This window comes from Lipophrys pholis, assembly GCF_963383615.2.
Source record: "Lipophrys pholis genome assembly, chromosome: 16".
NCBI classification, from domain to species: domain Eukaryota; kingdom Metazoa; phylum Chordata; class Actinopteri; order Blenniiformes; family Blenniidae; genus Lipophrys; species Lipophrys pholis.
The window spans coordinates 921949-946741 of NC_137634.1; the positions used below are offsets into that span (position 1 = coordinate 921949).

A 24793-nucleotide genomic window follows, 5' to 3' on the forward strand; every position below is an offset into this window, starting at 1 on the left:
CAACATAATCACAACACCACAATTGTACCCGATGGGCCTGAAAATGCTCTATAAATTACCTAAACAAAGGCAGAACATTCTTCAACCATCACTGAGTTTTATTCCTTTCTTCATGGAGTGCAGATGACAGACTGCTCGGAGGTTGTTAAAAAGGAATCAGAGTAATCAAGCACTGATTGTACGGAGGGAGCCGGAGTCGGTCTGACGCTCCGCTGCCCAGCAGATAGAAGAGGAGACCGGAGACACGTCTCATTCTGGAGACACGTCTCAGTCTGGAGACACGTCTCAGTCCGGAGACACGTCTCATTCTGGAGACACGTCTCATTCTGGAGACACGTCTCAGTCTGGAGACACGTCTCAGTCCGGAGACACGTCTCATTCTGGAGACACGTCTCATTCTGGAGACACGTCTCAGTCTGGAGACACGTCTCAGTCTGGAGACACGTCTCAGTCCGGAGACACGTCTCAGTCTGGAGACACGTCTCAGTCCGGAGACACGTCTCATTCTGGAGACGTTAGCAGGCTTACCGGCGATGAGCACCGGCTAACGTTTGCACGCCGCCGTCCCGCGGGTCCGACGTCTGCTTCAATTACAGCCAGCAAGGCGCAGATTGAAAAGAAATTGGAAATGAATGTGTGAATTATAAAGGTGTGTGTGTGTGTGTGTGTGTGTGTGTGTGTGTGTGTGTGTGTGTGTGTGTGTGTGTGTGTGTGTGTGTGTGTGTCAGTCCACCACACCTATTTTATTCTTCACCTATTTGCAATATTGAAAACCGGCGCTGCTCTGACTTTTATCGCTGCTTTGATTTAACTACTAATCATTTTAAAGTATCTAATAAAGACACAACTTCATGTTGTTAAAAGTATATTTATGTAGCGTCGACACTAAGTGGTCTATCTATGGTACCATATGTAATTTACACTGCATAACTACTAAGTTATTACACTTTCTATTTCCTATTAACGGTGTTGAGTTTCCGCTGACATCAGCGTTATGGTCACGTAATGCATCAATAGAGTGGTGTTTTTATGGAGAGCGTATAAAAAGAGCAGGACACATCGGGACACATCGGGACACATCAGGACACACTAGGACACATCAGGACACATCGGGACACATCGGGACACATCGGGACACATCAGGACACATCGGGACACACTAGGACACATCAGGACACACTAGGACACATCGGGACACATCAGGACACATCAGGACACACTAGGACACATCAGGACACATCAGGACACACTAGGACACATCAGGACACATCAGGACACACTAGGACACGGGGACTTTCTCACTGGCTCTTTGTTAGAAGACGAGTTCAGACAGACGAGCTGCATTAAGGTTTCACTTTTCAGCCCCTCCAGGATTTCACCACCTTTATTGTGAATGTTGCAGCCGAAATCCCTGATTTCACCAGAACTTCTCCAGAACTTTGTGTTTTTTAGTCGTTTGTTGCAGTAAAATTCAATTTAGTTCAATTTTATTTATACTGCGTCAAATACAAGAGAATTTAATTCATTTCAAGGCCGTTTTAAAGAGAAAACCCAAGAATTTCTCAGGAGCAAGCAGAGAAGACTGGGAGGAAAAACAGGAAGAAACCTGCAGAACCAGACCCAGAGGGGAAGAAACCTGCGGAACCAGACCCAGAGGAGGACAAACCTGCAGAATCAGACCCAGACGAGGAGAAACCTGCAGAACCAGACCCGAGGAGGACAAACCTGCGGAACCAGACTCAGAGGGGAAGAAACCTGTGGAACCAGACCCAGAGGAGGACAAACCTGCAGAATCAGACTCAGAGGAGGAGAAACCTGCAGAACCAGACCCGAGGAGGACAAACCTGTGGAACCAGACCCAGAGGAAGGAGAAACCTGCAGAACCAGACTCAGAGGAAGGAGAAACCTGCAGAATCAGACCCAGAGGACAAACCTGCAGAACCAGACTCAGAGGAGGAGAAACCTGCAGAACCAGACTCAGTCACCCTGAATAGAAAGACCCCCCACAGTCCTTGCTGCTGATTTGTATTGCTTTTGTCTTTCTTGTTTTTAATGAAGAGTCGACGTCTGATTGGATCATCCAGGAATGTATTGATGAGGATTTAAACACCGGCTGAGTCCCGTCAGGTGACAGGTTTGGTTTGAACTTGTTTACAGCCTCCATGAGAAAGACGGAAACCCGAATGGTTCCTCCAGAATCTGTGTGTGGAGATAAATCAGCAGAAGGCAGCAGGATTTGGTTTAAATCATCTTGGCTTTGAGACGGCGAGCTTTCAGGTGATGACTCTGAAGAGTTACGAGCCAATCCCGGTGCTGAGTCACTCCTGAAAGGATGCGGGCTTTTTCCACAGAACCGAGTTCATGTGGCCGAGTCGAGCGCCCTTGGATGTAGAAAATAGAAGAATGAGTGAGGAAGTTCTGCATATTTCCAGTTTAAACGTCATCCACATTCATAACTATCCACATATGAGTAAAACTCGTGTTTGTAGGAGTTGAAATGAAAACTCAACACTGAAATATCTTATAAAGGAACATTTATTTACAACTGAATTCATGGAAAGTGTAACGGAGACAAATTAAAGTATAATCATTTGTCCAAAATAATAAAATCTTTGACAACTGCAGACATTTGAAGTTAAGAGATCATAACAAAGATAGAAAGGTTTTTACTTTTGCCATCGTTCACCTGGAGGTTAATGGCTGTTTGATTAATGTGAAGTGATGTAAGATCTGTCCTGATGAGCCGAAGCGTGAGGAAGTTGATGGAGAGCTCAGTGAAGCACGTCTCACCCTCCAACTCTTAGAAAACCTGCTCGATAAGATTAGTGAAGAAAAACAAAGTTGCTCATTAATATTTTGTGATTGACTAATCTATCATGATTTGAATCAGTCCAGTTGTTTGCTTCCAGCATTGACTTTTATCAATTACATGCTTCAGTGACATGTGAGATTCAACAACAACCTAAAGCTTCATTTTACATCTGTACAGATTCCCAAACAAACACACACAGTGAATGTGTGATCCAGGAACCAAGAGAACCTAAAGAGATCCAGCAGAGTGAGAAGTCTTCTGAATATATGATCAAGACCAGGTTAAGGCAGACGAGCAGAACGATAGAAACACCAGTCCAGCTCAACAGCGCCACCGCATGGACCTGGAGTGGAAGATGAAGTTCATGGTTTTATGAACTGATGAGTACACAGAATGAAAAGTGAAGCCACTTCTGGAAGGTTTTCTAACCTGCAAATAGACCAATGCTCAGTCATTGACAGCAGCATGCTGTCGTTTAGTGTTTAAAGTTTAAAGAAATGAAGTTCTCTTGTTGTTTCCAGCAGTACTACTCGTCCTCATACCTGGACTGACGTCCCAGAAGTGAAGACAGTCTGTCCTCTCTGTCCCTGGCTTGTTCCAGGTTTTAAAAAGTGTGTTGCTCCAAGCAGCCAATCAGAATCAAACCCTATATAGTGTCATCGGGGGTTTAGCCAATCCCAATCAAGGTAGGCCCTCCCTTTGACTCCTCCGACAATTAGGCAGCTCTGCTCTGGCACATGGCACCACGAGAGGAAGTACTTCCTCCTCTTCCCAAGATGGGCATGTGTGGGCGGAGCCAGTCCAGCTCACACAGACACAGCAGATTCTGAATGTAGCTCCTATGATCCAATATTCAAATGAGGAAAATCAAGGAGGAGCTAGAAACTTAGAATACTGAAGGTTTCTGGACCGACCAGACCAGGAGGAGGAGGAGAACAGGAGGAGGAGAACAGGAGGAGGAGGAGACCAGGAGGAACAGGAGGAGGAGGACAGGAGGAGGAGGTGAACAGGAGGAGGAGGTGAACAGGATGAACAGGAAGGAGGAGGAGGAGAACAGGAGGAGGAGGAGGAGAACAGGAGGAGGAGGTGAACAGGAGGAGGAGGAGGAGGAGGTGAACAGGATGAACAGGAAGGAGGAGGAGGAGAACAGGAGGAGGAGGAGGTGAACAGGAGGAGGAGGTGAACAGGAGGAGAACAGGAGGAGGAGGAGGAGAACAGGAGGAGGAGGAGGAGGTGAACAGGAGGAACAGGAAGGAGGAGGAGGAGAACAGGAGGAGGAGGAGGTGAACAGGAGGAGGAGGAGGTAAACAGGAGGAGGAGGTGAACAGGAGGAGAACAGGAGGAGGAGGTGAACAGGGGGAGGAGGAGAACAGGAGGAGAACAGGAGGAGGAGGTGAACAGGGGGAGGAGGAGAACAGGAGGAGAACAGGAGGAGGAGGTGAACAGGGGGAGGAGGAGGAGAACAGGAGGAGGAGGTGAACAGGAGGAGAACAGGAGGAGGAGGTGAACAGGAGGAGGAGGAGAACAGGAGGAGGAGGTGAACAGGAGGAGGAGGAGAACAGGAGGAGGAGGTGAACAGGAGGATAGGAGAAGTTTAATGGTGACAATAGCAGCTCTAATGGAGTAAGTTTGGGAAAAAGTGAGAAAATCAGATTTGGTCTGTTCCTGTTTTCTCAGAAGTCTGAAAATAAAATAAGTTTTCAGACTTTTTAAGACTAAAGTGAAATTAGAACTCAGACTCAAGTCATTTTTTTTTTCTCAGAAAGAGATTAAAATTAGATTTCAAACTTTTGGTGAATCAAAATTCAATCATAATTGAAATAATCATATCGTCAGAATACAGAGAAGGAAGTTAGAATTAAGAGGGTTTTTATTTCTTTTTCTTAGTTTTTGGGATTTTTCTCAGTCCGATTCGAGGCGCATTCATTTATTTTCCAGGAACTGTGACTGACTGTCAACCTTTTCCTGAAGCCCAACAACTAAAGTCGATTCAGACTTGTTTGCCCCCCTCCCCTCCTGGTCCTGGTGGCCCTCCGTTGTTTCTGATGAAGAGAAGGATCTCCTCTGTTTTGACCGCTCCATGCGGCGCGCCGTCGCTCCTGCGCCGCGGTGCGTCTCTGACGTGCGCACGGCGCCTCGGAGCGTTTCTCCTGCGAACAGCTTGAAAGTTGTCTCGGGTCTGCAGCTAAACATGCCTCCTCTGTCTGCTCACTCTCATGCAGCCTGCCGCACATGCATGACGGGATCTGCCGCACATGCATGACGGGATCTGCTGCGTGTTGGCGTCCGGAGCGCACGATTCATGTTCCCCTCTCTCTGAACACGGCGGATATTTGACGGCGCGTCCTTCCTCCCCCACGACACGCTGCGCGGCGGGGCTACCTGGCCACAAGATTTGGATTAGGACTAATGAACAGGGGCTAGATAATCTCCCGGGACCGTTTGACTCGCTGTGTACTCGTTATTCGTGCCTCCACCTGTGAGGGCTGCAGACGATGTCTGTCCGCGGACACTTGGACGCTTTTTCCAAATGCGCTCTTCTTCTCTCTCTGAGGATGTTGCTTCTTGTGCCCGCAGGGTTGCCGGTGCGCAGCCAGGGAGACTCTCAGTCCGACAACAAAGTCATGGACAATATCACCGTCCGGCAAGGGGAGACAGTTTTCCTCAGGTAAGTCACTGCTTGTCTTTTTTTATTGACGAGATTTCTCCTGCTGGATTTCTGCTTTCAAACTTGTGCTGTCGGGCTTTGGGAGTGTTCATGGTGCAGACTGAGGCACAGACATGACTGAAGTGCTGTCTGTTTTTATCGTGTGACGGTTGAGGGGGAGGAGGGAGGAGGGAAGGAGGGAAGGAGGGAAGGAGGGAAGGAGGGGTGGATTTCAGAGGATTACTCTCTGGAAAACACTCAATTCAGAAGCGATACTCTGCTAATCTTCCGCAGCTGTTAACGAGAGACTTAACGCTTTTAATTGTTATGTGACGGTGCAGAACTAAAGGTGGAGAAGGGAAGGGGGTGAGTGGAGGGGAAAGAAAGCAAAGAGCAGCAGAGGATAGAAGCAGGACAGACAGACGGAGCTGCAGGTGGAGTTTAGGCCAGCACTGCCTTTCCGTGTGGAGTCTGCATGTTCTCCCTGAGTGCTTCACTTTCCTTCCAGAATGATGCATTTGGGTCAAAGCTGCACTATTTAGCTCAAAGGTGCAGTAAATCCACGTGCACAGTATAGTTGAGCTCAGTCATGCTCCACACATTGAAGAGGATCCAGACAATAACACACTGGGTCCAATGAGCACTTTGCCTTTCATGAATATATTATATGGTAATACTGGGAGGAACTTTTCTAATTGATTAATGTCTGACAGTGGTTGCATTGGGAGTGTGTTTCACATGTTTGTAAATGAGCTCGGCATTTCCTCACCTGGCTCCCCACCACTTCTATTTATTGATTTCATGGTGAAATATTTGTGTTTCAATCTAACCTGGAAGTGAGTGTGTGCAGCAGATTGATTCTGGGTGTTCATTCATCAGGTCACAGGAAGTTTAACTTAAAGGCAGGAACAAGAAAAATAGAACCAATATAACGCATAAAAACAGTAATGGGTCTGTGTTTATCCTGAATCAATCCTCTGAGGGGGGGGGGAGGAGAGGGAGACCCCGACCAGCTTTTCCTCAAGACAGCAGATTGTGTGTGGTGACCTTTCCCCTCCTCCCTGGCTTACTGGACACAGACGGATTGATGTTGCTTTCAAGTGCTGTCGGAAATGTCCAGTCTGAGATGAGCAATAATCACAGTGACCAAAGTGTGTGTGTGTGTGTGTGTGTGTGTGTGTGTTGCCGGAGGTGGGGAGGTTACAGGAACTGTGTTTCCAGCTAATGGTTTAAGTGCTGCTGCCTCCGCAGTGTGTGGTCGTACAGTAAGAGCCAGGCTGAGCTGAGGACGTGTGTGTGAGACCAACCGTTCACCGTAATGTCTGTCTTCACACTCGACGGAGGTCCGGCCCAGAAATGTCGCCCAGTTCTAGTTCGCTGTTCAGACGACTGAGAAGCGGGAGGCAAACATTGTCGTCAGTAATGAGTGGAGGTCAGACATGTTGGACTTACATCACGTCATCTCTCAATGACAAGCTTTGCAAAATAAGTTCATAAAAGAAAACAGCCGTGATGTTTATGGATTTTTAACACACACACACACACACACACACACACACACACACACACACACACACACACACACACACACACACACACACACACACATTTCAGTTCGATTTGTGTAAAATAGAGGCAAGAGAACAAAAAAAGACATCAGTGTTGTCTATGTGTTTGTATTTAACAGCACAATTGTGTATCACATGTTCTAATAAACACGATGTATTATTTTCCCAAGATTTGCAGTGGGTTAATGAACCGCCATGTTTCTTGTCAGGGAACATGATCCCTGGCTTTAGTAGAAGCCTCTTCTTGCTGAGCTTCTTCACCACGGAGAGCTCCCAGCAGGTCTGGGCCTCTGGTCGGACCGATGCCTTCCTGTCAGGTGTTTGCTTCTATATTCTACTATCAATGATTTTGTTTGGTTAATTGCTTATGAATGTAAACGGAAACAGTCTTTCTGTCTGGACTATGTTGGACTTGTCAGGTTACAGGTCACCTGAATAGCACCTGCAGAGGCTGATTTCTACAGGTGAGACTATTATATCAGTTCTTTACTGTTGGATTAACTGGAGGAAACCCTCCTGAGCCCAACCCAGACTCAAACCAGGGACCTGCTCCCAGTGAAAGAGTGATAACCACTGCACCACTGTGCAGCTTGAAAGGTGTGAGACAATGATGGACTGAGGTTTTCCTCTGGGTGCAGAGCAAAAGCTACGAGAGGCAACAAGCCTGTGGCCTTCATCATCAGCCACACAAAGAAAAGTGAGGATTTTTAAATGATGAGTCAGGAAAAGCTGCAGAACAAACTGCAAAAGTTCATTTCGTAGCAAAGAATTGAGAATACCAAGTTGTTTTGGAACGGGTCGCTGATAATGATCTGTTCATGCAGCTGCAGTGTGTCAGTGATGGCTGATGTGTTGGTGGAAAGTGGAGAAGTCAGTCTTTTCAATGGGACCAGCTGGTCTGAACTTGTCATGATGAGCAGCAGCCGGTTGAATCTTCTGTTGATTCACACGTTCTGTGTCTGCACCATCCTGTCATGTCTTTATCGAGCCTAAAAGAGGCGTGTTATTGTGAAGCACATGACATGACGTGCTCCATAGCAGCACTTCTGTTTGTCTTTCTTTCTTTCTCCTTCAGCGTTTCAACATTTAATTGTGATTTGTGAAGCCTGCCAGCCGGTGCCATGTGAGCGACCAGCGCAGAGAACAAACGGTTGTTTTCAGCAACAGCGTTTCCTGGAGAATCCCGGTTTGTTCTTCTGTGTGTTGCCCATTATTTCATATATTCCTGACACATTGCTGCAGCCATTTCATAAGCAGGAGAACGGACGATGCGATCAGACTGCCTGCCGGCTTTTCCTGCAGCTTCTAATAAGCTTTACTTCAACATCCACTCACTGTCGCTCCGTCAGCTGCCCTCCTGAGTGACAACCGCCCTGACCTTCAGCGTGCCTGCTCTGCTTATAGAGAGCTATCGTGCTCAGAACCGCACTCAACAAGTGTGTTTATCAGCGAGTGGTCTTCCAGTAAGAGACTGAGCATTCAGCAGCACATTTGGGAGTCTGAGCAGGGTTAAAAGTCCCAGAGCGCCCGGGATGCAGGTGGAGCGCCTCCATCAGTTTGATGAGCCAATTTGTATTACCTTTATAGTCCCTGGGAAATTTAGATGTATTGCATGTCGCTGGCAGAAATGATGTTATAGACGTAGAACTGAGCGCCCCCCCGCTGTGTTCTGTGCTAACAAGCTCCCCATTGCCCTTTCTGACAACCGCCAAAACTCAGGGTGGTCACGTTGTAAATGATAGAAAGTCAGAGCTGCCGGCTTCCTTTATGTCTGCCATGTTTCCTGCGACGATGGCCGATTCGTGGAGATGATGTATGAAATAACCAATTATGGGCTGCGGCTCACCAGCTGAAGCCCCCTGCTGAGCGAGCGCAGCGACACGATACAAAACACAGGCGCATTGTGCACAGGAAGCCAGTAACAGGTCCAATCAGACACTGCTTCCACTTGTTTTCTTTATAAATATAACACACTAGAGCAGTTATTAAATCTGCAAACTCCCAGGGGGAACATGCAGACTCCCCAGTCCAGCCCCGTAATAACCCTGCGTATGACCTGGCTGGGGATTTATGTACATTTATGTCCTAAATCGAAGAGGAGTCTAATCCCCCTAATGACAAAACAGGCATGAAGTAAGATAACCTTTCCACTCAACACAACCCCCCCCCCCCCCCAATTTCTCCCTCATCACTCATGCCACATGCTTTGCCTCACAGACAGGAGGACTTTTAAATCTACTCCAGTTAGCTGCTGTTAATTGACAATATATGTGATTCTTCCTCTGCAGTCTGCAGCTCCCACAACTCTTAGATTTATTTTTTCTTTGATTCAGTCTATTCCACGTCACTCAGATATGTTTTTTTTTTTTTTTTTTTGATTTGAACCAGAACAATGAAGGCATAAAGAGGAACACCCAGCTGAATGTTGAGCTGCCCTCAGTGTTGTCATGTCATTGACTTTTCTTTATCTCCTGCATTCGGGCCCTTCTGTCTGCCGCCTCACAAGGCTCAAAGCATTTTTCCGTTCCTATACCACGTCGCCGTTCAATCGCTCTCTGAAATGTAAGGACAGCAGTTAAATGCCCAGATACTGAGTTAATGAAAGTTTTCTTCAAAAGCCAGAAAGAGCTGCATTGATATTCGTCTCACACGTCCTTCCATCCCGAGCAATGCGAGACTAAACTGTGCTTTGTGTCAGGCTCTGTTAGCGTGCATGTCGGCCGAGTGCCACCACTGTGCTTTTACATAAAGCCGGCCAGAACCGGTCTAAATAAGAAGCATATTTAATTTCCCAAAGCTCGGCCCACGCAAATGGACCAAAAAAGAGACAACGCGTCTCCTGAGAGTGCGATTAATGAAAGTCACCACGGTGGCCGAGCCGGGCCCACAACCTCCTGAGACGCTTATCTACCTGAACAGGCTGTTCTTGTCTCAGAGCTGCTCGCTGTTAACATTCATTCCTCTTTCTCCTCGCCGCCTGGTGAACGAGCGCGGGGCTCGGGTTAAACGTGTCAGGGATGGGGCTTTATTCCAAACAGCCGGAAGCTTTTAATTGCCTTGATATTTGGTTTGCACGTCGGAGTATTTGCTTGATACTCGTGTAATCGTGTGTACCTTACATGTGGCTGCCGGCCTATCGCTGTCCTGGATGGAGCCGGGCTTTGTTGTCAGCCAGGAAGATTTTTCTATCCAGCAGCTCTCCTTTCAGGAGGGCATTCGTTTTATTCCTCATCTGCCACGGGCCAAGATTGGAAAGCTGATAATTTGATTTCACAGAGGGACGCTAACGATTCTCCCTGTAATTCCATTTTATTTCACCTTGCTTCGTCGAGTCAGGCTGCCATCCATCAGTTTTCACTTATTGTCTTTGGTGTTACTGTCCCAGAAAAGGCTTCTCACCCTCAAAATAAAAAGGTTCTGGTTGTGGAATTGGATCACTCTGCAGTTTCATCAGTTAACGAGATTTTATGGAGTCCTTTCTAATATAGTTGAAATGGAGCTGAGAGCTTTTTCTCATTTAATCAAGCAGCGGTAGATGGATTACTGTAACTTTGTGTATTGTATTTGTCAAAGCATGACTGAAGTGGGCCAGAATTAAATCTTACAGCCACGTCCAAATTAATCCTTTACTTCCAGCATCTTCTATAAAATATGAATAGAGTTTTAAGGTAGTCATATCCTCCAGCTGTTCACCTCCTGGTCCTCCTGTTCACCTCCTCTTCCTGCTCCTCCTCCTCCTGTTCTCCTCTTCCTCCTGTTTACCTCCTCCTCCTCCTCCTCCTGTTCCTCCTATTCTCCTCCTCCTCCTCCTCCTGTTCTCCTCCTCTTCCTCCTCCTCCTCCTGTTCACCTCCTCCTCCTCCTCCTCCTGTTCACCTCCTCCTCCTCCTCCTCCTGTTCACCTCCTCCTCCTCCTCCTCCTGTTCACCTCCTCCTCCTCCTCCTGTTCACCTCCTCCTCCTGTTCTCCTCCTCCTCCTCCTCCTCCTCCTCCTGTTCTCCTACTCCTCCTCCTCCTCCTGTTCACCTCCTCCTCCTCCTCCTGTTCTCCTCCTCCTCCTGGTCTGGTCGGTCCAGAAACCTTCAGTATTCTAAGTTTCTAGCTCCTCCTTGATTTTCCTCATTTGAATATTGGATCATAGGAGCTACATTCAGAATCTGCTGTGTCTGTGTGAGCTGGACTGGCTCCGCCCACACATGCCCATCTTGGGAAGAGGAGGAAGTACTTCCTCTCGTGGTGCCATGTGCCAGAGCAGAGCTGCCTAATTGTGGGAGGAGTCAAAGGGAGGGCCTCCCTTGATTGGGATTGGCTAAACCCCCAATGACACTATATAGGGTTTGATTCTGATTGGCTGCTTGGAGCAACACACTTTTTAAAACCTGAAACAAGCCAGGGACAGAGAGGACAGACTGTCTTCACTTCTGGGACGTCAGTCCAGGTATGGGGACGAGTAGTACTGCTGGAGAACCTTTAGGAAGTGGATTTTACAGGGTGCATGGATGTTGTGAAAATCACTAAACTAAACAATATAAAAGGGACACTTGTTGATTTCAAACTTCTTGCTTTACTTTGACCACGACTGCTTGGCAGAACTAGGAGCTACACGGCAACTGTGTGTCTCATATTACCATCATGGCATGTGGTGGCTTTCTGGCATCAGAATTGGGAAACGGTGTCCGACCAGAAAACAAGACTGCACGAGTGAAGCGGAGCAGGAAAACCGAAATAATGAGCTCCACAAGCTTGTAGAGACAAATCCAATCTGCAGATATCTGCTCCTTCTCTAAAGGCTTCGTCACACCAGCATCTACATTCTTGTGTGGAGGTGATAGTATTTGTTGGGATTGCAGTGTTATAACAAGTTTAGAACAGGTTTAATGTATTAAAAACATCTGTGTCGCAGCGTAGAAATCAATGTCAGCATAAAGACGAACATGATAACCTTGAACATGGATCATATGTTTTTCTCAAGCGGATGAATTGATGGTGCTCTTTATTGAACATTTAGAGCCATGAGCATGAGTTATTTCTATAATAGATCACATCATGACTTCATTATGTCACACAGTCTTTATACTGCATGTATATAATCTGTGTAATCTTAAAGGGAAGGTAGAAGAAATATGACCTCTTCTTCACGATGGATTATTCGCCAAGACCTTAAAAAAATGTTTTCTCATTCAAACCTTTTTCTGTTTTTCTACATAAAGCCTGAATTATAATAATGAGTCATCTCAGCCCGTCGCCTGCCTCGACTCTGTTTTGACATGTTTGGGTTTGTTTTCTATCTCATGCAAATTAAATAATGGAAAGATGAAAAGGTAGAATGAAGGAGAGCAAAATGAGCCGTGTCAGTCGCTGCAACCACAACCTTCATTAAAAAAACAATAGAAGCAGCTGTTTTCTTGTTTCCTTTCATGACTCGACCCACATTTTACCAGCTGATCGGGAGGATCTCATCTCTGCAGCGGGTTACTGAACTGTGGCGGCGCGTCGCTTGTAATTTTCACAAGATGTCCGTTCTTTTCTCTCCTTCTCCTCTCTCACATGTGTCTCGCTTTGAAGTGATTTAATTCAAACTTGAATGCTGTCCAGGAAATTACAAAGCCACAGTAATGAGGTGTGACTGATTGGACGAGTGTGAGGACATTCTGGGGTTTTTGTTTTTTTGGCCGTCCAGGAATGTTTTTTGAAGCGGCGGTTCACAGGTGGGATTGATTCTCTGAACCTGTGGCAGTGTGACGCCCACTGGGGATTTCTGTCTTTGGATCGGACTGCCGGTAAAAATAACCAGCGTGGAGCCATCAACAGTTCAAAGTGCTAAAGTTCACAATTACACCTCAAACAACAGCTTTTCTTCAATGACAGTGAATTCTATGTGAAGGCAAGTCTTTTTAGATAGTTTATGAAACAAAACCAAACTCTGAAGAAAAAAAACAAACTAAACATTTCTGAGCCCTTTAGGTTTGGAGTCTGAATTATTATATCATTGCTTTTCAGTTATAAATGTTAATTCTTCATTGTCCTTCAGAAGTTGCCCTTTAGTCAACGTATGTTTGTTTTATTACTGAACCTTCAGACAGGTCACGAGGTCATGGTGGGCGCTGTGTGGGCTGTTCTGAAACAGGAAGTTAATCCAGGCAAAGCTTCGCTTTTCCAGTTGGAACTTTTGCTTCAAGCAGGAAGACGTTGGTAGAATAGACCAGTGAAAAATCAAGACAGTTCTCCAGTAGAGATTATTTATCATTATCTTTATCACTTCTATGTCTTAAATCTAAATATATATTTGTTACATACTGATTGTTTCTGGCTGTGCTGCCGGCTCAGTTCACACTCCTGCAGGTGTGTGTGTGTGTGTGTGTGTGTGTGTGTGTGTGTGTGTGTGTGTGTGTGTGTGTGTGTGTGTGTGTGTGTGTGTGTGTGTGTGTGTGTGTGTGTGTGTGTGTGTGTGTGTGTGTGTGTGTGTCTGTGTGTGTGTGTGTGTGTGTGTGTGTGTGTTACAGTATTGATATGTCGAGGCTGAAGAGGAGGTGGAGCCGAGAATCTGTTAAGCACATAATCCATAGCAACCCCCCCTCCCCACACACACACACACACACACTGTTTACCAACATGGATTACTAACAGACGTACATCACAGCTTCGCAGCACAGAGCAATATACCTGAACCCTCAGAGGTCATGAAATGTTGATGAACATGAGACATGATCAGAAGTAAATCCGTCTTTTAAAGTGAGGACGGTCACAGACTTCATGGCGGACGTCAAACACACCAACTGAAGCAGAGAAGCAGGAAGACTTACGGGACAAGCAGCTCTGGGAAAAAGTAGAATTTGACTGAATTATTGATCATGTAATCAGATGGGATGCTGATTTTGTCGTCGTTTGCAAACGAAGGTTCTGAACATGGAAAACTGACTTCTTGTTGAAAACGTTGAACCTCAGCAGGATAGGAGGCGTCTGGAGTCTGTTTCAGCATCAATATTATTTCTATTAAATTTGATTTTAAGTGTTTTGAAATTCATGGAACTAGATTTGAACACTTCAAACCAAAATATAAAGTTTTCCAAGATACTAATTGCTTTTACTGTGAAGTCTCCTTCCAGGGAGGAAGAGCAGTTCTTTTACACTTTGGTTTTACCAGATTGATTGAAACTTTTTCATTTGTGTTGTTTTTTTAATCAAGCATGATTTGTGTGGTTAAGTACTATCCAGTGATTATTACCCCCCCCCCCCCCCCCCCCCCCCCCCCCAAATAAAAGTGTTTTTTTCTCTTCTTCGATCAAAACCTCTGCCGGTACAATCAGTTGTTGAACACATTATTCTGTTTCTGGCTCCTCAGATCTTAAAACTTGGTGGATTTCCACCTCAGGGATCCTTAAATGCTCTTTTACAATTTAAAACTATATTAGGTCCTTGAAATATTTATTTCAGATCAAAGTCGACCGCATTTCCATTTTCACAGCCGTGTCGCCAGTGAAGGTAGGAATTCAAAAGATCCCCGGTCTCCAATCAAAAGGAGGTCATTTAGATGAAGATGAGGAGCGGCGCGGGGATTTTCCTCTGGTTTGTGTGGACGAGTGCACGTTGAGTTCATTTTCACTAAAGACACGTCGAAACACAACGCCATCTTGTTTCCCTGCAGCCGGGTGTGTCGACAGTCCTCCCCTCTCCTACCGCGGTGGGAAGCTCGATGTAATGAAACCCGGCTGGTAGACGCACACCACTATGTGTGCTCATCCAGATGTGTCCTTGCAGCTGTGAAGACGTCCATATAAGATGTCAGTGGATGATGAAGAGCAGGCCGGGCGGGAAACGTCCAGATCGCAGCCTCTCCACACAACTAACGAGTGATTGAATGATGGATGTGAATACCTGAGCTCTGCCTCCCCTCGCCGGCCAGCTGGCAGAAAGCAAACAGCTTTATTTAGGTTCTTATGCTGCGATTGTTTCCAACGAGCCTCTCCTGCAGCGGAGAGAAGTTTTTACTGACTTTACACTTCAAAGTGTCGAGACGCGAGGAGCCGAGTGAGAACAGGCAGGGCTGCAGGCCAAACACACCCTCCGTGTGTGTGTGTGTGTGTGTGTGTGTGTGTGTGTGTGTGTGTGTGTGTGTGTGTGTGTGTGTGTGTGTGTGATTTTGCTTTGTAGGAAAATATAGGGAGAAAAAAAAAGGTAAATTACCGTCCTTAGCGAAAGAGAAACCTTTATATTGAGGAGTTTTTTTAATGCCGTCCTCACACTGACTCCACATCAAAAGAATATATTATAAAAGAAAAAGCTGAAGTCTTTTTGCTTGGCCGTATCATCGGAGTGTGTTTCAGCTCCACGGCCTTCATCCCGGGTCCGGCTGCTCACCGTCACTTCATCCTGTAGCTGCTCACGATTTACCTTTAATGGGAGTGTGTGTTGTTACGGGGTGTAAATAACCAGGTCAGTATATTCTGAGTGACTTCAGGCTGTTCAGAACAGAACAATAATACTACACCTCAAATAATTTAACATTAAGCTTCAGCTTAGGAGTCAGAAATAAACAGTGATTCTCAGAAATCAATCATGAAGAGACAAATCAATTCAATCAATATTCACACTCCTTCAAACTATTCTGATGAATGTCAATATTGATCCAAACACAACTTTTATACCATTTTATAGTCTTTCTTATTAAAGCAGCAGTGAATGTTCATGATGCTGGGAGTTCTGAGTTACCAGTTGGAACCTTTCCCAGTTCACCTCTCGGTCTGAAAAGAAACTTATTTTAAATATCATTACACACGTACAACATACATGTCCAGTTATGATTGGAGAGTCAATATTATCAATGGTTAATGAACATGGAACTACTGCTGGAGGCTCGAGTGATGAAGATAGATTTAACTTTTAACGTTTCAGTAGTGCACCAATAACAAATGTTTCCCACGTGTGTGGAGCGTATTTACTGCTCAGTAACTCACATTAACATCTCGTAACCCTGAATATTTCTCACTTTACCAGCAGTTACTTCAGAGTTTGAAATTGTTTTCAGGTATTTTTCCTCATTCAGAAGTGGAAACTTTACCACTTTACCAAATCCCCATGAATGCTTCACATTATTTCCTTTGCCAGTCTGCAGAACAGTGGAAATAACATTTTATAGGATCATTTAGGAACGGTTCTTGTTATACACATTCAGATGTGTCTCGTTGAATTGAGTTTGAAAAGCCGGATCCTTCAAGCTGCTGCCTGGAACTGTAATGACTGTAATAACTGAGGGTGAAATTCATTTATAGACCTTCTCCAAATCATGGAGCACAACCTCCAGCAGGCAGAACAATAATTCTTCATCCTCAGATTGATTTTATCGTCTGCATATGTTGAGAAGAGAAGCAGGTTTCCTGACCGTCGACCTCCCGGATGATGGTGAAGTGGAGCCGTTCTCATGCAGAGACGGTTCTTCCTGTGGAACCACTTCCTGTTTCATATTATTCCAGAGGTCAGCGGAGAAATTGGATCTGCTGAACTGGCCGCACCCTGCTGAGGGTTGCGGACAAGTTGCTTTGGGCACGGGGGGGGGGAAGGTCAACAGTCAAATGTTATATAGCATCATAAAGCACCTGGATTTATTGGACAGGCAATATAAGCGCGGCTGCATAAACTTGTAATACGCTCAGTGCACTAAATCACTGGTGTTCAGGTGCAAAAGCGTGACTGTGGGGGTTTTATCTCCAATCACACGGGACTTTTAGACTGCGAGTCCGGCTGGGCCGGACTTCTGTCTCCATAAAAACAAGACCTGAAATAGTTCCCCTACATAAATACTGCTTCCACTTCTATGATCACCGTTGGTGTGTTGAACTCTTGTTTTGCTTTAGATTTGCCTTCCTGGAAGGTTTCGGTCCGTATTGACACGATAACGTCTCACAGTTCTGCAGACTTGTGGTCTGAAGGTCCGTGATGGGAACGTCCCACGGAGGCTGTGTGACGCTCAGCAGTTTGAGATAAGGTAATATCAGAAAAAGATTTGTTCGTTTGATGATTTGGGTCCTTTGGGGTAGAAGCTGTTTTTGAATCGAGTTTGAAATAGTTTAAAAACACGTTTTAAAAAGTCTTTATTTCCTCCCAGTGGGAAACAGGGAAACATGAATCAGGGTGGATTCAGGGTGGGTTCAGGGTGGGTTCAGGGTGGGTTCAGGGTGGGTGGGTTCAGGGTGGGTTCAGGGTGGGTTCATGGTGGGTGGATTCAGGGTGGATTCAGGGTGGGTTCAGGGTGGGTTCAGGTGGATTCAGGGTGGGTTCAGGGTGGATTCAGGGTGGGTTCAGGGTGGGTTCAGGGTGGATTCAGGGTGGGTTCAGGTGGGTTCATTTCAAATCACTACAAACAATAGCATCAATTTATTAAATGAAATGAATTATGTTTGTTTTTTTCAGAACACTAATGCGTTTCCATCAAGCTGATGCACATATTTTCCACACGTCACTCATTAAGATATTGTATTGGTTGGTTTTATTTTTTGGACTTGCCTTCCATTCAGTACTGCACTGAATTCTCTCTGATTCTGGGATCAGATTGTTCTGTTCCAGTAGAAATGAATGTCACCAGAATGCTGTGCTGGTTTATATGTACAGAAATCTGATTCATTTCAGTGGATCAATCCCATAATGCATTGCACTGTGACATTTGCTGTTTGTCACAAGCACACACACAGAATCCCTCAACCAGCTTTACCCAGAAAGGCGCCGCTGTCACCAGTGGAATTAGGCTTGTGTTGCTTCTTCTTTCACGTTCTTTGAAACTGTAATGTTTCATAATGCCACATAAAACTTCTCTTGGTTCACAATTTACCCAGGAAGTGACGGAGTTTTTGTGTGATGTGCTTCGTCTTACTTCCTGTCCCCCCTCCGGAGCTGCGTTTGCCGCCGTCACGTCGTGACATGACATGAACTGACGTCACAGACGTACAAAAGCAAAGCTTAGACTGTAGCAAGCAACCCGACGATCGGATCAGAACCCGGACCACACCTCCTCTACGGTCCGGTCAGAATCTCAATCGGACTGTGAAATATGATCACATTGTTTGTTTGTTTATGTGGGGCACATTTTGTCGTGTCAGCATTTAATCAGATTACTTTTGGTCCATGTAACCACAGCTAATCTGTTTTTCACATAAATACTGTCACTTTTATCAGATTCTGAAAATCTATGCAGTTCCTTCGACAAGCCTCAGTTTCTCGTTTCTCGTTCCTTCACGACGGCAGTAACATCACATGGTCTCCTGCTTCAGGTTTCACCGATGATCTTCTGCAGACGCAATGTAAGAGGGAGTATTTCAGTTGAACGTATCGGTCCCCAGAAGTTTCAGCGACTAAACTCGACAAGTAGTTTTTGCTCAATAAGCAAACTGAATCATTTTGAACAAATGTGTGTGACAATACAACCATGAAAACCATTGATGTTGTTTCTATGGCAACCAGTGCCCTGTCTTTGTCACAGTAAAGGCACTTTCATTCACGAGCACTCCAAGGACCACTTCATCAGGGACACTTGTACAGTCTAATGTGATCCCTGAGAACAGCTGTGCTATAAACTGCCTTTGAAAAGGGTCATAAAGTTCAGCTTGGCGTGAGATCGCTGGAGATGTAGGTTCATTTGTTCTGATTGTTATTGACAGTGGTGCTGACATGGCTGGCCTTGCATTGAGAGGTTTGAGTTTCCACCTCAGGAGTGAATCTTTGGTTCAATCAGAACCTCTGTGGTGACCTGAGCCTCCTCAGAGGTGAGAGCTGTTTAATCAGTGTGTGGCACCAGGTTCTAAGAACATCATGTTTGTGGCTCGTCATGCAGATGGAGACCAGTCCTGATCAGTTCATGCAGGAAACTCCTACAGTGATTCTCAACCTGGGGTCTGGAACCCTTTTACCCGGTGGCAGAGATCATCGATAGGTCCCAGTTCAATCAAAACCAAAATGATGAGCAGATTTCTTGAAATTTAAATGGCTTTTATTATGAAGGCTCCTGCTTTTATTTGCTTTTGAGGGAGTGTCTGTGTACGCCCTTGATTCTTCTGTGTAAGTGACCTCAGTGTCAAACCTATTATCAAAAGGTCAAGAGAGTCTGAGATGGGGTTTTTTTTTCCATTTGCTTTGTTCATTAATATGAATTAATATGACTTTTGCTTTATTTTGTTGGCTGTTAGTTTTGTTGGGTTCTCTGGGGTTTGGTTTGGTCTGCTGGGTTTGTTAAGTGTTGTTGGGTTTGTTATTGGGGTTTGTTGGATTGTGTTGGTTTGACTGGATGTTGTTGTTTTGGTGGGGGTGGGTTCTGGTGGGTTTGTTGTGTTTTATAGGGTTTTCTTGAGTTTAGTTTGATTTATTTGGTTTAGTTAGGTGTTAGGTCCTGTCAGGTTCTGTTGTTTTGGTTGGGTTTAGTTTGGTCTGTTGAGTTTGTTGAGTTATTTGGGTGTTTGCTGGATTTTGTTGAGATCTGTCAGGTTTTGTCCTGTTTTGTTGGTTTTGTCGGGTTGTCATGCTGTGTTGGGTTTGCAGGATGAAGTAGAGTCACATGACCTTGTTTCCATCAGGATCTGATGTCATCGTTCACGTTAACGTCGTACTGAGACGTGATCAGAGCTTGATGACCTCCAAACGTGGCTGATCTGATCTGATCTAATGTTCCAGCTTCTGCAGGAGGAAACGGGGTAAAGTACAGTGCTGATGCAGCTCCGGTAATCCTGCGTTCAGTATTTACGCTGCCCGGGTCGTTCGGGCCGCAGCTCAAGAACGACGCTTTCAAAAATGGAGTCATTTTGGCAGCATGTCAGACGGTAATTACCAGCATCTGCAGCCACTGATACTCCGCTTTTTAATGGATTTTAGTCAGGTCAAGATAAGAATGTCACGTTTGCAGAAATGATTTAACAGGGAAATGTATTTCTGGGAATGGAATTTAAAAAATATGATAAAATATTTCAAACTAGATGCCAGATGAGTTTCAGTATTTTATTTACACGGCAGCACCAGTGTTGATTTAAAGCTGCAGTACGGACAGTCTCAGTCAGTTTGGGAATAACATAGAGGCGGATCAATCAATCAAATCTTTTGGGAGTTGGCTGTTGACTTGGTTTGCCATTATTATATTTATTAACGTTCCGTTGACTCCAGTCAGCAAAGTCTTCACATGATGTCTAAACATTCGGAGCTCAGATCAACAAGAACAGCTGCTTTATTATTTGAAAGAAAAATTCCTTATTCCTGTTCAAAGTGTCCGTATCACATCAGCGTCATATCTGATACTTGATATTGGATCTGGATGGAAAGGCGTTACTCAGAGTTACTCACTTAACTTTGTTTGGATATAATATAATACTGTGAGACTATACTAGTGAATACTCGGGCAAATTTCAATTGCTATTTCTACAGAAATAAATGTAGTCCAAATGTACTGCAGTGAATCTTTTAAAGCCTTCAAGGGCTCATATGATGAGTTCTGTAGGTGTGTGGGCCAGCTCTAACTTGACCTGGGGGATTTTTACTGAAACCCCACCAATTATCTGTCCTTGCCCTCACAAAAATATACAAGTATTGGATCATTATCGTGGCAGCCTGCAGGATTTCAACCTTTTGGGAGAGCTGTGGTCTTATTAAATCCTGCTCACCCAACGGACAGTAAAATCTCAGCAACTCCAAACTTTCCCTCTGTACCGAGACAGGAAAAGTAAGAAATAATGTCAGAATTTTAAAAGCACATTCTTGACATAACTGTGTGACACATGAAAACCAGTCAGACTGCCGGCCGATGGAACATCAGATATTCAGAGTCACATTCCGTTTCCTGTTTCAAAGCCACAGCTGGTTAACCTGCTGTGTGGATGATGACATGGAGACAGACATGGCATTTTATTAATCAATAAAAAATAAGATGTTTCGCTCGACTTGATCATTGGTGTCCGAGTGTCCAGGACTGACGTCCTCGCAGACTGAGCAGACCGTCTTTCTGCCAAACACCTTCATATTTATTTAGTTTAAAAAGTCAATCATTATTGTTAAGTATTTTAGACAATCTTTTTTGTTTAAAGTCGGGGGGATGTTCGGTTAATGTGTGATAATGTTGTTGAATATTTTAATCTAAGATGATATTTATGTTGAGAAATAGCTGCTCTATCTCTCGCTCCTAATTCATCCCAGTTTTGACCGGGCAGCTTCATTTTGGATGATTTTCATCTGTATTTCCCAACACAAGTGTTTATTCTTAATGTTTGCACTTCTGTCTGCCCGAGTCTGACAGGTCAGAGATAATCAGGCTGTCAATTGATTCAGATTTTTATAGTAGGTAATATTTCTGTGAGTTAATTACAATTAGGGACGACTTTCTTTCATATTTAGGATGGTGTCGGTTTGAATTAGCAGATCATAATACACATTGCATGGAAACTAAATAAATTGATTACTTAAATTAATGAAATAGATAAATAAATAAAATTGTTTTATTTGGTTTTATTTAGGAAGCGTGTCTACAGTGTCAATATCTTATGTCACTTACAGAATGAAGGCTACTCTGACTCCTGTTTTGCGGCTGCAGTGTCGTAGGTTCAGTGTTCATGCTGCCTCGTCTTTATAATCTGGAGTCTCCTGTCGGACAGAATCCCTACAATGGGAAGCATGGCGTTTAGGTGGATGATTCTAATTAATGCTTTTTAATGCACTTTTAACATTAAAAACAGTATTTTCATAATGGTTCAATAATGATGTAGTCTGTAACAGCCAGAAGTCAATCCCATTACCCCGGGTGATATTCAGTGTGAGTCCAGTCGGTGTTGACGAGTGTTCCTGAAAATATGAACGGGCCGTTGTCGCTTTTTCTCTCACACTGATTGGTTCCAAATGCTAAGGTGCATCAGACGCTCACATGCCCTTTCCAGCTGGTCCGATACCCCCGGTGCCTTGTTAGATTCAGGGAAGGTGATGATTTGTTTCCAGAAATGAGCCCTGCCATACATTTAGTCCTCGCGGTGTTCCGCTGGCAGCTTTCTGAAGATGGAGTGAAATCAGGTGATATTCAAAGCAGATTATCTCCCCTTGAGCGGCGGTTCACCTCACTTCCCTCCAGCTCTCAGATGTCTGATTCTATAGTGGGAGTAGAAATCCACTGTACTAGAGATTAGGGACTTCTTCGTTAATGCACCGGGGCTCCTTCAAAAGGCGCCTGTTCCCTGACTTGTCTGGGAGTCTGGATCGACTCTCAACTCGAAACGCCGTATGAAAGCAGGTATACAGCAGCAGAGGCCGTCTGCTCTCTCAGACCCTTCAACCCTTGTTATAAAGTATGAAAGTCTCATTTCATTCCACTTCGTTCAGCATCAGTCGTCAGCTTTTGGAGGTTAGAGGAGTCCTACAGTTATCCCATACAGACTCCTTCAGAGTGACTGTATGTTTCAGATCAACACATGTATTAGGTTCCATATTGTTTCCTTGATCCTCGAATGGGAAATGGACTCATGGTGGATTTGACACGAGATGTGGCCGGATGCACAGGTTTTGCATCGACGGCAAAGCAGTGGTGCACCAGTGACACACGTGTTAAATTGGGTTATTGGTGTTCAGCTTGTGGCAGTTTGGTTGGATTTGCTGGCATTCACCTTCACAGCTCAATGTGTGTACATGTTTGGCTTATTGGCGGCACATTGAGCATTGCTAGTAGGATATTCCTCCATTCCTCCATTCCGAAGGTCTGATGGTCACACATTGATGATGTTCTGCTGTTTTGACGCTGACGGCTTGAACGCTGCTCAACTACTGACAGACAGAAGGATTTCCTGCCGTTTTTGTCAGTGCCTTCATGGTTACATCAATATATCTAATACACCACAGCTTTAACTACAGCAACCTGCCTTTGGTGTGTTCCATAAGTGCTCACCAGAGTTTGAGTTGTAAAAGAGAATGTGAAATAGCAAGGTGACCAGTTTGTTTGACTTTGCCTGTGAACGATACAGCGAATTATATCAACCTTGTGAACCAGCAGTGGATTGTGTGCTCAGCTTTATTAAATATCTATGCTGGACTTAGACGCAGCTTAACATTGTGAAATGTGAGGAACATCCCCTCCAGGCTGTCTTTTCAGGAGCAGAAGTCTTTCTTCAGTCCTCAATATACATACATATTTTTCCTACTCAACCTCTGCTGTATCAGAAACTAGTGAAAGAAGTACTTTTTATTCTGAACAGTATTAAACTGAAGATACTCAGTTTGTAGTGATACTGTCTGATGACAACAAGGAACCACAGGTTGATTTTCTGTTTTGCTCTGATTTTGACCTGATTTAACTCACATGATTAATAAATGCACAAGTTTTTAGTTTAAATGGAAATAAAGACCTAATCTGGGTCTCTGCCTCAGTTAACATCCAGTCTGTCAGACAGGATCTTCAATCTAGATTTTCTGAACAAAATCACACATTTCATTCTGCTTTCAATATTCAACACACCCACTATTACATTTCATCAGCATTTGATCTTTTTTTTTTTTTTTTTTTTTACAATTTTTAATGATACTTTTTGAAGTTTTTAGTTGTGGTTCAGTTTGGAGACTTGTAGGTTTACCACTGATAGTTAATGTCTGACAGGCGCCCTTTTTGTCATATTTGCACAAAATTGCAAAATATCTTTTGAAATGACTCAAAAACTCTGGATGTTTTCCATCAAGATTTTTTGGCCAAACCTGTGGAATTTGTGTCTGACTCACTCTGAATTCGGTGTGTTGACTTCTGCACAGTCCAACATGTTAAAATCCATAATATTCAGTTTGGAATCAAATTAAGCCGAAGTCGAGAGTAATTAGGAGCTGCGTTAAAGATAAGAACGCTTCAGGAAAAAGTGAAATTGGGTTTATTAATTTGGATGTTGTCCATGCCGCAGATGAAATGAGATGCCAGAAATGAGAAAACCATGTTTGTGCCTCTGAGGCTGACGCTCCTATCAATTTTCTCTCTGCAGCCCAGTGGCCCGGCAGCCTCGGTCAATATGGGGCCGGAGGTAGAGCGGGTCATCCGCAAATCACAAGGTTGGCAGTTTTATCACCAGCCGCCCCCCCCCCGGCTGAGACACTGAGCCCCAAATTGTTGTGAGGCTCCTCTCCTCCGTGGCAGTTTGCTGCTCCAATTGAAAAGCCCCTCTGGTTAAAGAGAAACTGCAGCCATTTATTGTTCAATATCTGATCTCAGTGTAAAGAAATAAGAGGTGTAAGATGTGAAGTGGAGGCTGAAGCACCTTCCAGCTCGTCTGCTGGATGTTGTGATGGACCTCGTCACCCTCTCAGCTTTCACGCCACAGGACCTCGCTTCCAGTGTGAGGAAACTGATTAGGTGATTCGTGCGTACAGGTTGTAATAGAGAGCCCAAACCGCTGGTTCCTGTCCACACATTATCCTAAATATGACCCGCTTAGCTCTGGAGCTTTGAGTCCATCGACAGCTCTTATTTTAAAATCATTTCTCTTCTGACCACGAGCTGCTGCGGCTGTACACAGCGACGGCGGCACGGCAGCAGCCGTCATATGGATAATTAATATATGAATATTTGATAAATTGTCTGCAGGGGAGATCGGGGACCAGCTCGCTGCCTCCGTCTGTGCCTTCTACCCATGATGCATTCTGATTTGCTGCTTTTGCATGCTGGGTTGATTGCGAGGTGTGTCCTCTCAGGCCGGCCGGCAGCTTGACGAGCTGTCAGCGTCTCCGCTGGCTGTCGGTCACATCGGCTGCATCAGACACACGGAAACATCACGTGTGCAAAGAAGAC

General features: G+C 44.8%; 1 protein-coding gene across 5 annotated transcripts in view; it reads left to right on the forward strand.

Moving 5' to 3' along the window:
• Window positions 1-24793, forward strand: part of ntm (neurotrimin) — a 490004-nt gene that overhangs the window by 333217 nt on the left and 131994 nt on the right. For 3 of the 5 annotated variants that reach the window (XM_080483528.1, XM_080483530.1, XM_080483531.1), the window contains exon 1: window positions 4914-5480. In XM_080483528.1, the coding sequence (XP_080339654.1) occupies window positions 5308-5480 (173 nt within the window). In that variant the 5' untranslated portion in view covers window positions 4914-5307. Of the gene's footprint in view, window positions 1-4913; window positions 5481-24793 lie in introns of those variants that run through there. The other 2 variants (XM_080483529.1, XM_080483527.1) reach the window with 1 other exon arrangement.